Source organism: Lepidochelys kempii, chromosome 4 (assembly GCF_965140285.1).
Source record: "Lepidochelys kempii isolate rLepKem1 chromosome 4, rLepKem1.hap1, whole genome shotgun sequence".
NCBI classification, from domain to species: Eukaryota; Metazoa; Chordata; order Testudines; family Cheloniidae; genus Lepidochelys; species Lepidochelys kempii.
The window spans coordinates 129,002,418-129,018,329 of NC_136383.1; the positions used below are offsets into that span (position 1 = coordinate 129,002,418).

Sequence of the window (15,912 nt, forward strand, 5' to 3'; positions counted from 1 at the left end):
GCACAGAGCAGTGCTGTGACTTGCCTAAGGTGACACAGTAGGACAGAAACAGGGTCTCCTGATTCCCAGTCTAGTGCCCTACACACTGGGCCATGCTGTTTCTCAGAAAGATGACCTCTTTAAAAATCGTTATTATTCCTGACTTCTGAAAGGCTACCTGGAGAAATTCAGTTTTCAGGGCTGTCAGTTTAGCATCTCTCACTAGCACCAGATTCACTGTAAAGCTCTCTGCAACATGTCTTTTCAGCCTGGCAGAAATGGCATATGATGATTCGTCCATGGTAAATGCCAGCTATTTGATGACTTAGGGAACCAGGGAAAGCAAACACAGACATTGCTATCTTCTAAATCAGAGTACACATCGCATGCCATAGTAATTTTTTTGGAGCTACAGAGAGCAATTGTAAAAGTGCCAGTTTCATTCAAATTCTTCCAGGGCTCCAGGCCCTGGAGTCCTGCACAAAACCACAGAAGTCCTGAAAATTCATTTAATCTTGGGCTTGTAAAGGATTTCACAACAGAGTTTTTAATGGAGAGGAATCTTCAGGAGCATGCAGTTATTACACTGTTACATAGAATCACGGAAAGGTAGGTCTGGAAGGGCCCTCGAGAGATCATCTAGTCCAGCTCCGAGTGCTGAGGCAGAACCGAATAAATTTAGACCATCCCTGACAGGTGTTTGTCTCACCTGTTCTTAACTTCCAAGGATGGAGGTTCCACAGCCTTCTTTAGAAGCCTAGGCCAGTGCGTAACTATCCTCATAGTTCTAACGTTTTCCCTAATATCTAGCCTAAATCTCCCTTGCTGCTGATTAAGGCCATTACTTCATGTCCTAACATGTTAGTTTCAAACAAACCAATTCTGTGGCCATTGTCTAGGAAGAATAAACTAATGTGATATCTGTGTCCTGTCATTAACCCCACGGGATCATGAAAATGAAAGGGGTGAAATCCTGGCCCCACTGAAGTTAATGGTAAAACTCCCACTGTCTTCCACAGGCTGGGATTTCACCCAAACGTCTAAGTACAGATACCACTTGATAACAGGACTCAGAGCAGACAAATTAGTATAGCTGCTACCTTCAATAGGATAGCTGGCTCTTCTTCTGTTTCTAGTCCCTCGGGACCTTTCTGTGTGCTATTCTCATGGGTAAGGTTCACTCACCTATTGGGTGTCTGTGTAAGTCTCTTCACACTGTGGTAATGTTGCAGAGGGGAAAGTGTGGGTGGGATGGCCATGCAGAAGGGTCTCTGTATGTCATGAAGTTCAGGGGGTCTCTGTGCTGGCCCTGAATTTGGTGGGCCAGGGCAGGGGACATGGAATTCATGATTAAATGGCTCCAGTGTCCAAAAAGCCCAGCAGAGAGGAGATGGGTTTTCAGTAGATAGGCTGGGATAGCAGCTAGAAAGGGTGCTGCACCCTGCCTGTATTTTGGTGGCTAGGGGGTGGCTTTTCTTTCCAATTCCCTCCAACCACACAATGTTCGATCACTTGGACTTTGTGTAGGGAGGGATGAACTTCATCCTTGTTGTGCCATGTGATGGCTAGAAAGGATTGTTCTTTTTGTGATTGGGGAGCGACAGCCTGATCCTACCACGTAGCCTTCAATAGGAACAGGAACCAGCCCTGCATGAGTGGAAATTGTGGAAACAGGTATGTGGGAGTCAGAAGATTTGGGGTCTATAACCTGCTGTACCACTGATTCACTGCGTGAACTTGGGCAAGTCTCTTAACCCCACTGTGCCTTCATTTCCCCATATGTAAAAGGGAGATAAAAATAGTTAGTGTCTTTCTTCATGGGGTGTTGTGAAGTTTAATTCATGAAAGTTGCACAGAAGAGAGATCAAGGTTCTAGCGTCACTGTTTTCCACAAAGGGCGTGTTTTGGTTCTGTTTTGAGAATACTGATTTCCACGAACAAGCTTTACCGTAATGAGCATGCAGTTGGGACACTCACTGAGAGTTATTTTTACTCCTTTTTGCCAGTGTGATTCATGTTAACTCATTTCAAGTTCTCTCAAAGACATTAAGGTCAGTCATTTGGTTCTGTGCTCTTTAATGTCTAGCCGCTAGAGCTGGAGGAAAACTTTCATTCAAAAATGCTTCCCAGCAAAAAATGACCTTTTTTCTACATTAAAATGTTCATGGCAAATTGTAGTTTCTTTCAAAATTTTCTATTTTTGATGAAAAGAATGAAAAGAACCCTGGTTTTCGTTAAAAAAAAACCCACAACATTTCTGTGAAACAAACTGAAATAAAATTTTAACTGCCTTTGAAAATTTTCACGAGAAATACCATGTCTGACACTGTCTACTGACTGCTATTTGGTAGACATGTAATAATGATATTATACTTACAGTAATCTAAATAATAACCTTTTGGTTTGGGCATGTATTATTATGATAAACTGTGACACAGGGAGGTTGAGTGACTTCTCAAGATCATACAGGGAATCAGTTGCCCAGGAGTCCTGACTGCCGTTCTCTTGCTCTTACCACTAGCTTGTGCATTTGAACATCACTGATTGCAGCCAAATATATGGCGTTGCTCTTTTGGAGAGGAGCACCAATGAAGTGTGTTAAAGCTGTTGACCTTGACAGGGCAATGTCTTATAGTTAAGGGTGGTGGTTATCTGTCTAACCTAATCTGGCAAACCTGTAGAAGTGGTCCCAGCAACTTCTGCAGGTAACCTCTCCACACCTGCGGAGCCTGTGGGGGCGGGGTTCGCTGGACAGTGTTGCCATGGCGAGGAGCCCTGCTGCGAGGAGGACAGGAGCACTCTGAGTAGCGTGCAGGGTCAGGTTTAAGCACTAGGTTCACCAGGCCCATGCCTCTGTCTTGGCTGTGGGAATCACCTAATGATGGCACAATCCCAGCCCACCACTATGTTCACTATGTTCACAATCCCAGTTCACCACTATGTTCATTAGTGTGCGGGCCAGAGGAACATCCCTTCGTAACAATGGCAGCAACTCCTACGGATTTCCTTGGGTGCTCTGCACCTTGTCGGATTGAGCCCATGTAGCCTCAGCCAGGAAGGATCACAGAGCACTCTACCAATATGAAGGCCATGGTCCCCTTCTTCACAATGGAGGGCACTTTACTCCAGGAGTCAGCCCAATGATTTCAATGTCACTATCTGGAAAGTAAGGTACTACTCAAGGTGTGAGCAAAGGGAGAGTGGATCAGAATCTGGCCTTAACTGATTAAGCTTCACACTCCCCCTGCCAGACACAGAAATAGTATTACTCCTATTCTGCAGATGGGGAAACTGAGGCACAAAGGGATGAAGGCCAACATTTGCAAAAAGCCCATTCATGTTAGGTGCCTTAAAGATTGGCTCGCCCATGTGAGACATCTTGAGATCCCTTGGAGGTCAGAGTTTAACTGCTCAGCACCTTAGATAAATCAGACCCTGAGCATCTCAAGCCGGGCATCTGAAAATGGTGGAGACACCCAAATTTATTGCATACTTTTGGCCTTTGTAATTTGAGGAAGGCCACGCAGTGAGTCAGTCCCAGTGCTTGGCATAGAACCCAAGTGTCCTGCAGCTTAATGCTGCGCTTCGACAACCAGGGCTGGGCCTTTCAAGGAAGCCTATGGGAGTTCGGTGCCCATTGAATTTCAGTGGGATTTGGGCACCTAAGCTCCTTAAACTCCTTTGAAAATCCCAGCCTAGATCAGCCTGTCCTCTGAGAACATTGGTGACAGCTTGTTGGGGAAAGAGTCTCAAAAAGTCTGAGTTTAAAAGTAGGGTTTGGGTTATTGATTTTTTCAAATAGATGGGAAAGACGACACAGCATCAGTGAGCAGAGTGGACAATTGTATGGACTGCTGGACCCGTAGCAGTAGTTAGAAATGCTCTCCAAGGATGCAATTCACAGCTGTGCAGAATGCCAGCTAAAGGTCTATGGACTGCTTAAGCCCTTGGGTGGATTTGATCCAGCGTGAGTTGCTACAGAGGACATAGAGGCATGTGAGGCTTATGATTAATTAGTAGCTAAATGTGAGCAATAACATTGTGCCATTTTTCACCTAAAGGGGTTAATCATGTGGCACATTTCACAATAACAAAGCAACATTTTTTCATTGCACTTGTGTAAAATGGATTTTGTTGTAGAAATCAAGGACACAATGTTCAACTCTGGAGACTGAAACCTAGGCACTCAAATCCGTATTTCAGCCTTTGTGTAAAGAGACCTGATTTTCAGAGCTGTAGAGACATCCGCAACTCCCATTAACTTCAGTAGATTCACTCCTGATTTATATTGGTGTGAGCAGGGTCAGAACCAGGCCCTCTATATGTAGCACAGAGTATGTTGTCAGATCTGGTGGCACATGGACCTTGGTTGTGTGACCCATAGACAGCAAGGTGCTGTAATGCTGCTGAGTGCATAATATCATGTACTCCTTGTGTCCTGATGGATCCCAGATTAGTTCACCAGTCCTGCAGGCCTTACTCATGTGATTAGTTCCACTGAAGTCAATGGATAAAAGTTGCGGGAAGGACACACTAATTACCTATAGTACTTCTGGGGTGGTAAAGCAGTAGCACTCTGCACACTGCATGCTGGAAGGGGAGGGGATATATTGACCATGGATACCCTGATTCTTATTGGGTATATTCTTATGGGATATTAGTGTCCTCTCAGGGAAGATAGGACCTTCTTTTAAGGACTCATCCTCCCTCCCACTGCCCACAGTAAATTGCATAGTACTCCATTTATTTACTCCATCTGAGTTCACTTTATTTCAATTGTCACATTAAAAACACGTGAGAGAACAGATGCTGTTTCATTGATTTCATTTATTTATTCATTTTTGAAGTTGAAACTTGATAAAAGCAGGAAGCCTCATTAGGCAGTAGGGTAAAATCAGGCAAGGCCTGGTTATCCAGGACTGTTAGCAAGGGGTAAGGCAGGAGGTGAGACCTGGAAGATCTCTGTCATAATAGTTTGGGAGGGGGAAAAAATGAATAAGACTAATAGTTACATAAACAAAGCATAAGAAAGGCTGCAAAGAGGAGGCAGGGAGCTTTCCCTGGGAGCCTCCTATTGTGAACACTCCAATCTCTTGAAACTCTTGACAATAGAGCCCTGCACCGTTTCATGCGTCACCTCGCAGCTATAGAGGTTGTGCTTGTTGTACTCCTCTTTCGTGAGCGTCAGGGTGCTGCTCAGGCTGTACGTGCTGTCAGAAGTGTCTTGCTGCTTCTGGCTGGTGACAACACCAGTTGTGGTGGTGACATCATCCCTTTTCCAGACCACGTTCAAGGCACTCGGGTAGAAGCCACTCACCAGGCACACCACAGTGGCAGATCCCCCAGACAGCTGGTCGGCTGATGGATGAAAGATGAACACCGAAGGCTTGGCATTTTCTCTACCTGCAAAAAAGGAGAGCACAGAATATGGTGTTAATGACAACTGACCTAGGAGTGGATAGTTACACTGAGCACGGACGAAGCCATTCACAATTATCAGGCCAAATCACTCTTGCCTTATTTATGTGAGTAGTTCATCCATGAGCGACTGAGGCAAGCTGGATTTGGCCCATTAACTAATTCATCCTCCAGATACTCTTGGTAGGTAGGGAAGTATCATCATTATCCCCATTTTACGGATGGGGAAACCGAGGCACAGAGCGGTTAAGTGACACAGCAGGTCAGAATAAAGAGGGAGTCAGTGCACATAGACCATATAGGATATCAATTCAGGTTTAAGAAAACACATGGCCAGGTCCTCTGCGGGTGTAAATCAGCACAGCTCCATGGACTCGAATGGGCTATTCAGATTGACACCTGCTGAGAATCTGCCCCATCATACCCAGTTTCATTTTGCTTACGACCTTGGCACTGCTTGTGTGCGGAAGTGCTTCCCCTGGGAGGACGGGCTGCACAACCTGGCCCTGAGTGACGCGAGAGCCTCTGATGTGAGTGTGAGAGACTAATTAGTGCAATGCCCTGGAAAATGGCCTCACCCAAGAGATACCAGGGCAAGGTGCCAGCATGACAGCTCTGGAGGTTAAAGTCCTGTTTATCGACAGACAAGATACCGCTCATGTAGCAGTAGCAGTGCGAGCTTCCCACCACCATGCCTATATCCCTCAATCCTGAGTTAGAGGAAGGCTCTCGGAGGGTGAGAAGGTACTTCCCCCTCAACCCTGAGTCTCTCTGCTGAGATTGCCAACAAGGATGCAAACTTACCGATGCCATGTACATGACAACATGAACCCCCCCCCTCCACTGGAAGCTGCAATAAGCCCCTGTGACCTAGAGGGGAAAAGCTCCCAGGGTGAAATCTGGGCTCCATTGAAGTCAATATTAGTTTTGCCATTGACTTTACTGGAGCCAGGATTTCCCTCCAGATCTCTCTCATTGCCAGTCCCCTGAGCCATCTAATTCCTTAGGGCCTGTTCATTCTTCCACTTAAAGTCAATAGGAGTTACAGGTGCTCAGTACTTTTAAAATCAGAAACCTGATTCTCCTCTCACACCAGTCACCTGCAAGATTCCATTGCCTTCAGTAGAGTTGACCCATTATATGCAGGTGGAAATAAGAAGAGAATCAAGCTCCAGATCCACAGAGGATTATTAATATTTTTCCTACTGCAACTGTCATATACGACTAGAACTAAAAACTCAAGGATCTGTTATAAAAAATAGTCAGTGTGCAGCTAGAGAAAGACATGAAGTTAAGACTGTGGCAACCTTTAGCATAGCCACTCGGAGTGAGTGTTCGTGTACCTCACTTTGTGTCACATAATCACGAAATGGGCCAGATTCTGATCTTGGTGTCAGATGTAAATCTTAGGTAACTGAGTAAAATCTCTCCCCGTATGTCAATATTCAGACTCTTGAAAACTAAGACCCAATCTTGCAATCCTTCCCCAGATAATACTCTCCCTGATTTCAATGACAGTTTTGTCTGAGCAAAGACTGCGGGATCAAGCCCTAATCTTTGTAAAGATCTGAAGAAAACATAACACAGATCACATCTTGGAAAACCAAGTCAAAGTCATTCAGTTCAGTCAGTCTCCTGCTTTGCTGCTGTATAAGCTAAAATAATAATATCTAAGTACTGAACCTAACAAAATCGGAGCCCAGACTTTTAAAATGTCTTGGGATTCCAGAAAAACACTCACATATATTTTTACGCTTATCTTAGCAAATGTACAGTATAAGATAATAGACCTGATTCTCCTTTCATTTAAACCAGTGTTAAACTGGTATAACCTCATAGCTCCGCTAACTTCAGAGATGGAGTGAGAGCACTTCTGATTTCAGTGGAGTCACACCTATTTTACAGGAGTCTGAGAGGAGAATCATGCCATCTATATCTATATCTATCTATATCTATGGACAGATAGATACCATACATTTGATAGCCTCTGTAACACATTTGAAATAACACATTTTATATATTATACTACAAACAATATATAGCCCCAAACAATTTTTTAAAGTATTTTTGACTTGTTTGTGAAAAACAGTAATTGGAAAAGAAAAAAAAAGAAAAGAAAAAAAAATCATTTCATTGGCTTGTCCTCCACAATGGCCGTATCACTATATTTTTAAAAATTCAAAATATAAATGAGTAGAGCATTGTGTCAAAGCTACTGAAAAACATCTTTTGTAACATAATCAGTAAAACAAAAACTTAAAATATAGGAATCAATTATATCCATTTTTTCCTAGTGCAAAATAAAAATATAGCGTACACCACTGCTACACCTGCTTTCATAGATACGTTGTTATAATTAATATGACAAATGTCAAAATTTTTTTTGTAGATCTTAAAATAAAATTATTTAAAACAATTGGGAGATGCATTGGATAGATATACAGCTAACAATGACTAGAGGCAGATAACTTAAACCTTATCGAATACAGCTAGCAATTAATAATGGAGGATAATTTTGTCAGACTCTACCATACTCTAACGACAACATATTTTACATTTTCCTCCGCGTTTGTGCTGGTGGCTTCCAATTAACTTATTTTGTGCAGGTTAATTATTATTTTAACAGGAATGTTTGTCTGCTCTTTAGGTAGTTTTTTAGTATTTTCTCTACATTTCTTAAACTATTTTTTTCTAAAACTGGACTTTTCTTGTTAACGTCAGTCTAATCTATTTTATCAGTCTAGTCCCATCTAATCTGTTCAATCATTTGTCAGTGTGTTGATCACTGTGGCATCTGGGCACACCGCTTACATTATTTGAGAGACAATTTTCAGTTTCTCTTAATGGGATGTACTGCCAAAATGCTGAATTAAAACAAAAACACTTGTATATGGCTTGATCCAAGTCCTACTGAAGTCAATGGGAGTATTTCTAGTGACTTCAGTGGCTGCTGGATCATGACCTTCGTTATGAAACTTTGGGATTTTTCCACTTAAAATCTATAGACAAGAGGATGGCTGAATTTTTACTAATAGTGTCGATAGCCTCAGATGAAGACTGAAGACCAACACTGTCACTAGCCTAGAATTCAGCCATCATATTCTTATTTGTAAATAAAATTAGACTTTTCTTTAAACATTCCCCTTTGATTTTTAATTCTTACAATTAAATGTACGGATTTGACAACTAACGACTGGGAATGGGGTGAGACAGCAAGGAAAGGGACAGAGAGAAAAAACAGCATTTTTCCACATTTGTGCATTAAATCAAGCAAAAACAATGGGGAGTAATCACAAATAAAATGTACTTACGTTTTATCTCCAACTTGGTCCCTTTGCCAAAAGTGAGCCACAGTGATTGTCTATAACCTTCCTCTTTTACAGAAACCTTTTTATTGCACAACTAAATGGGCTCTCAATTGTAAGTAGGTTAATTTACGTAAAATAGAGCAGTTTAACCCAAATTCCATCCAGGGAGGTGGAAGTATTTTCCACTCATGAGGACAGGGATATTTTATACAAATACTTCACATATCTACAGCCTCAGTAATTTTGTCAGTGATCCCATTTCACGAATTACAGACAAAAATTGTGAATATGGACAAATTGGACATAGAAAATCTGAAGAGAGTTCAAAAATGCACTTACGTTTTATCTCCAACTTGGTCCCCTTCCCGAAAGTGAACCACAGTGAATGCCTGTGAACTTCCCCCTCTACAAAAACCTTTTTACTGTGAAACTAAATAGGCTGTCAACTATATTTATGTAAAATATAACAATTTAGCCCAAATTTCATCTTTGGAGGTGACGGTATTTTCTGTCTCAAAGACAGGGTTATTTCATACACCTTACAAATCTATGATGACAGCAATTCTGTCGGCACTCATATTTCACAAATTGCAGATACCCCCCGCCAAAAAAATTGTGAAAATAGCAAACTGGACAAAGAGAATTGGAAGAGAGTAAAAAATGCACTTACGTTTTATCTCCAACTTGGTCCCTTTGCCAAAAGTGATCCACAGTGATTGCCTATCAACTTCCTCTCCTACAGAAACCTATTTACTGTGTAGCTAAATGGGCCCACTGTAGGCTGGCTAATTCATGCCATATGTAACAATTTAGCTCTAAAATTCCACCTAAGGAGGAAGAGGTGTTTTCTTTCCTCAAGGATATGTTCATTTTATACACTTTACCAGTCTCATCTCCTGGTAATTTTCTTAGCATTCTCATATCACCAATTACCCCAATGAAAAAAAACCCAAAAAACATGAAAATGGACAAATGTGGCAAAGAAAACTGAAGAGCACTAAGAAAAATGTACTTACGTTTGATCTCGACCCGGGTCCCTTTGCCGAAAGTGTACCACAGTGCTTCCTTGCTACCTGTTCCCTCTACAAAAACCTCAGTTCCTCCTAACCTAGGCCATTAGATGCATGAGTGGTACAGTATGTTTTAGAAATATGAGGCTAGAGCCTTTGTTAGTGTAACTCGGCATAACTCTGTTGGAGTCCCAATGTTGAAGAATGGGAAATACTGCACTGATTTACGTCAGCTGAGGGTCTGGCCAGCAACATTTTTGACCACTACCAGACATGTAACATTTACTGAATTTCCCTGGTCTGGAGTGAAAAGCAAAGTTCTACTTTCTTCAAATTAATCTCTTTTCTATTACAGTTGAACTGTATCTGCCCTGAAAACCATCCTTTACCTGCAATTTCCAACACCAACAGATATTCACTTTATAATTCGACAGTGTTAACAAAGACAAATTTAAAGACAGAATAGACAGCGAAAACAGAATCATTTCAAGGTACTTACGTTTTATTTCTACCTTGGTTCCTTTACCGAACGTCCACCACAGTGATCAGTTCCTATCGCCTCGCTGTACAAAAACCTGACAGCAGAAGGGGAAGGAGCATTTGGTTCACTTGTTAAAGCTCATTTCCCCTATAAAAATGTTTTTTTCCATTGTGCAAAACTGAGACTTCAGTGCTAGGTCGAGTGACCTTGGTTTCATCATCTATAAACAGTCAAGAAGTTAGATAGAAGTTATGATCAGATCAATACATCCTATCTTCTCTCCCGTCCCTCTGCTCCCACGTCCGTATTGACACATATTGTAACCCTCGTCACATGCTGTATTCCTTGAAAGCAAAAATGCCGAAACTATCAGACATGGGTCCAAGTGCAAAGTTTGGATTCAGATTCAAACTTTTCCAAAGTTCAGGATGTTCATATGCAGGATTTTGGTTCACGTCCAACTCCAGAAAATGTAGCTGTAGTATTGAGCACACCACCCAGATTTTGCATGAGCTGCAGAGCTTATTTCACATACAGCAAACCAAACATTAACAAAATACTTGCACAAACAAATGGGCAATGGACTTGATTCTGCTCTCCCTTATGTAGGTATAAATTAGGAGTTACTTCATTGAGATCAATGGAGTTATACCAGTGTTAGCATGGAACTTGCTGGATATTTTCTGTACCAGGCCAAGGAAGGATACGGGGCCTAGAAATTCTTGCATAGAAAAGGACATATGCAGTTTGTGTTGGAGCAAAGCACTGCAACTGGGAACTTTCTAAGGTATGACAGAAGGTTGCCATGGTGCACAGAATGCTGATCTAGCATGATTTAGCTGAGTGGTATTGAGACTGAACTCAACTGGGGCTCAAACACTACCAAATTAGGTGGCGTTTACCTACAGCTCAGAGAGATGTTGAGGTGAGATTGTGTTTGGGGGACCTGGCTGCATGCCAGTTATCAGTTCCTTCATCACATTCACAGCACCAGCTGTCACATCATTATCACTGGGGCCCTCTGTGGCAATGATCTCCTGCTATTGAGGTATCCAACAGCCAGGTCTGTTCTGCAGTCTGAATAAGACCTCTGGGATGATGGGGTTATTGGTGAAAATAACTCTTATTTCTTGAATGAGTCTGACGAGTTGTAGGGTTCTTTAGAAGCACTTCTAATCCCCAGGGGGACAAAATAAATAAAGGATAGCAACTTCCTCCAAAGATGCCAATTTCCCCCGTTTATAACCAGGGTACCTGAGACCATCCTATCTAGGCCGAAAACCAAAAGGCACTCCCTGTTCAAAGTTATGCAGTACCTTGAGAAAGGTTAGCCCTGACTGTACTAACCCAGGCCAGATGGTGAAGGACCTGAGCCCAACACGGAAACCATCCTAGGTGTCTCCAAAGTGGCTGAGCGTAACTCCTTTGTGCCTAGGGATAGCTCTGCTACATCTCCCACTCCCACCGTGAGAACCTGCTGCTCCAGGTGGTCTTAGCTTGTGGCTAAAGATGTCAAGACTCAGCTTGCCCTGCCCCAGCCTGCGTTTCTAGATGACAGGATGCAGCAGGATGGAGAATACATTCATCCTGATACTTCACGTCTGCATCAGAAACTACCAGACCTCCTAGGCAAGAATGAGAGCTCGGGAAGAGAAGTGGTTGGCTTTTCAGAGTCTCCTGCAGGGGAAAGATGGGGCATTGACGATGCTGTTCACAGAAGTCATGAACATGGGCTGGCACCAGGTTCATGATGTGGCACAACCACAAGAGAGGGCCACAGTCAGCAGGGGTATCTCTGCCCTGCCGCTGGCAGGTGTGACCAGGTAGATGTCCCCACGCTCACTCTGCTTGAGCTAGCGTGCGAAACGTAACAGTGTGGCTGCAGTGGCCTGGGCTCGCCACCTGAGTACGAAGCTAGGATCTTTGAGCAGTCCTTTGAGATGCTTTGGGCAGGGGGTTGGACTAGATGACCTCCTAAGGTCCCTTCCAACCCGGAGATTCTCTGATATTCTGTGATCTTGGGCAGGGTTGTACTGAGGGGGCTAGCTCAAGCCACTGCCTGTGCTGCTGTGGCCACACTGCTATTTTTAGCACGCTAGCTCCAGCAGAGCTAGCCCATGTAAGTCTGCCTGGGCTGGGCATTAAGCTCCCAGATGGGGTGGTGATGAAAACAGGGACCAGGTGAGCGAAGAAACAGACTCTAAACCTGAAAATGTAGAAGCTGAATCTGAAAATGCAAATGAGGAACTGGAGGAACAAGTGATGAGAGATCTTCTTCACTGGCCCGTTTGAGAGAAGGGCAGGTGCAATTAGGATGGGATTTTCAAAGGAGCCCAAGTGGGTTAGGTGCCCAAATCCTGTTGAATTTTGGCCTCTAACTCCCTTAGGCTCTTTTGAAACCCCTAACCTTAGAAGCTGTGAAAAGAGGGCAGGACCAGGAGAGAGAATTTTGATCAGTTTGAAAAAGACAATTAAAATGGTGAGGCTGAGGCAGGCTGGCCAGGGCTGACCACAGGGGAATTTCTCCCTCAACCCCGAGTATATGAAGGATTTGTGGCCTGAGCCAAAGCCCATTTAAGTCAAGGGGAGTTGTCCCATGCACTCCAACAGGCTTTGGATCAGGCCTTTGGCTATTGGAACACACTTAGGGTCCTGCACTTAGGACGGAAGAACCCAATGCACAGCTACAGACTAGGGACCGAATGGCTAGGCAGCAGTTCTGCAGAAAAGGACCTAGGGGTGACAGTGGACGAGAAGCTGGATATGAGTCAGCAGTGTGCCCTTGTTGCCAAGAAGGCCAATGGCATTTTGGGATGTATAAGTAGGGGCATAGCGAGCAGATCGAGGGACGTGATCGTTCCCCTCTATTCGACATTGGTGAGGCCTCATCTGGAGTACTGTGTCCAGTTTTGGGCCCCACACTTCAAGAAGGATGTGGATAAATTGGAGAGAGTCCAGCGAAGGGCAACAAAAATGATTAGGGGAGTGGGGGAGGTTTAGATTGGATATTAGGAAAAACTTTTTCACTAAGAGGGTGGTGAAACACTGGAATGCGTTACCTAGGGAGGTGGTAGAATCTCCTTCCTTAGAGGTTTTTAAGGTCAGGCTTGACAAAGCCCTGGCTGGGATGATTTTAACTGGGAATTGGTCCTGCTTTGAGCAGGGGGTTGGACTAGATGACCTTCTGGGGTCCCTTCCAACCCTGATATTCTATGATTCTATGAACACGTTTTGTGTTGAACTCTCTGGGAGGGGCCTAGATGCTCCGGTGCTAGCTGTCAGTGTATGACCGTAAGATACATTTTCTGAACATTTCCTTCTTGCCTGTGTTTGAGTTTTCAGTTGTCTCTTTTCATTGCATGTTTCTGCTTCTTTCTTTTCACCTCAGTTGTCTTTGCCTCCACCTTCGTCAGAGTCTATATTCCGTCATTATTATTTTTATAGCTGGTGTAACCGTTCCCTCTTCCCTTGCCTCCTTCTCCTCTGCTCTCCCTGTGTTGTGTTCTTTTCCTCCTTCACCCACATTGTCAGCCTCTTGCTTCTTTTACTAATCCTGCCTTCTATTTTCTCACCCTCTGGCCATGTCTACACTAGCAAATGGAGTGCGACGTTGCCTCATTGCTTACACCAGCACAAGGGCAAGTGTAGACGGGTCTCAGACATTGTCAGCACTTTGTCCTAAAGCCCTCCTCTGAAATGCCTGAGCCTGGCCTCCACTAGTCCTTGCACCATTGGGCATCCCGGAGCATCCGCCATGACACTGAAAAGTGGGCACCACATTTAATAGTGTAGGGGCAACCTCTGTGTACTCTTCCCAGCTCCACAGACTCTCCTGCCTCCCACCCACAAATCACACACACATAGGATCCTACATGGCATAGACAATACCACACAGACACACTCTCCTCCCTCCCCTGCAAAAAAAACCTTGCTCATGATCTCCTGACTCCCCACAAAAGTTACGTCCCCTCCCAGTCCCCTATAACTTACATGAGCTTACTTTCTGTACAAATCACTCTCTCTCTCTCTTCCCCACCCCGTTTCTCTCTCACACAGAGCTCTCTTCCAGATTCACACTCACACAAACATACAGTCAACCCCTTCACACACAAGCTGTCCCCCTGTACACACAAGATAGCTCAGTGGGGGGAGGGGTAGCTCAGTGGTTTGAGCATTGGCCTGCTAAACCCAGGGTTGTGAGTTCAATCCTGGAGGGGGCCATTTAGGGATCTGGCGCAAAAATTGGGGATTGGGGATTAGACTAGATGACCTCCTGAGGTCCCTTCCAACCCTGATATTCTATGATACAAGCAGTGCCACCTCCCATGGAGTCAGCCCCTCACGTACAGGCAGTGTTCCCTCACATACAGTCAGCCCCTCTCACACAGGCAATCCTCCCCCAGATACAATCAGCTGCTTACACACAGGCAGTCCCCCCTCAGATACAATCAGCCCCTCACGCACACACACCCAGAGGCAGTACCATCTCTCCCACAGGCAGTCCCCCCCCCCGAAACACAGGCTGTCTTCCTTGCATGCAGTCAGCCCCTCACACCAGGCAGCCCCCTCCTCCCTTAGCAGCCACACCCATATGTCCCCTCCTCTCCTCTCCACACACAGGGCTTTTGATACTAGAAAGGAAGCAACAGTTTAGGGGCCTGAGGGGCCCTGGCAGGAACAAGCCAGCCCTGCCCTGTTGCGGACTCTGGGCTATGGAACTCCTGCCAGCCATGTGTATGGTGCCTGTTCCCCACAGCGTGGGTGGATTGTGTGTACACACAGTCGCAGAACTGCGTTGCAGGTAAGTCATCTCATTTCCCTACATCCCTAGGTTGCCAGAGCATTTTCAGCACATGGATCTTTCCCTCCACCCTGCCCCTGTGATGTGTTCCAACACGGGGGTACCAGTTGTCTCAAGATGATCAGCCATCAGCATGACCCTGCCTGTCGTCTCTTACTGAAGAAAGATCAGGGTGTCTTTACTCTGCCGGGGATAATTAATATCAATGCAGTGAGGGGTGATAACCTTAGGCTCTGGCTTTTCAATGGAGGGGTTCTGTCTGCAAGAGGCCCCCTTTGACTTCCAGAGAAGTTACGCACAAGGGGCATGGTTAATACTGTGGGCACTGGGTGTGTGCCACTGCGGCTGCAGGCAAGGGTGCCAGGACCTTTGTAGAACAGGGGTGGTGGTGGGGGGGCAAGGCCAAAGTGCCCCCTCCCTCGGCCTGGCTGGCGGCTCTGGCAGTGAGCCAGCTGCCCTCTCTTCTGGAGCCACAGCAGCCCCTGGTGGGTGAAAGGTGTAGTTACAGTGCCTCCCTGGCAGAATCGATTGTTCTGTGAGGGGGAAAAAATTCTGCCGGGCACCCTGAATTCTGCACTTATGTTTCTTTTGTTAGAAAGTGGAGGGCCATGGCCTCTGGCCCCCCCTAGTTCCAGCACCGGTGGGGGCAGCTGAGTTCCCAGCGGCATTCACCCTGATGAAGGGCAGGTGGCAGTACTGTGTTCCGCTCCCTCCAAGGTTTGCCAAGGGGAGTAGGGCTGTGGCAGGCATCTACTGGGTGGCCTGACCACTCCCCGTTCGCATGCATCCACCTACACTGGCTGAGTCTGAGCCCGCTGACAGAGAAGGGCTGCCGGCGACTTGTGCCAGTGAGCTCCTACCCCAGGCAGGCTCATCTTCTGCCTGGCTTCCCTTGGGGGAACCTAGGAATGCATC

At 45.1% G+C, this 15,912-nt stretch overlaps 1 gene segment (V, D, J or C); it reads right to left on the reverse strand.

The window, feature by feature from the left end:
• Window positions 1-4,788: 4,788 nt before the first annotated feature.
• Window positions 4,789-15,912, reverse strand: part of LOC140910042 (Ig kappa chain V-III region MOPC 321-like) — a 49,096-nt gene continuing 37,972 nt past the window's right edge. Inside the window, 2 exon segments of the V gene segment in view lie at window positions 4,789-5,382; window positions 9,722-9,770. Of these exon segments, the coding sequence occupies window positions 5,051-5,382; window positions 9,722-9,770 (381 nt within the window).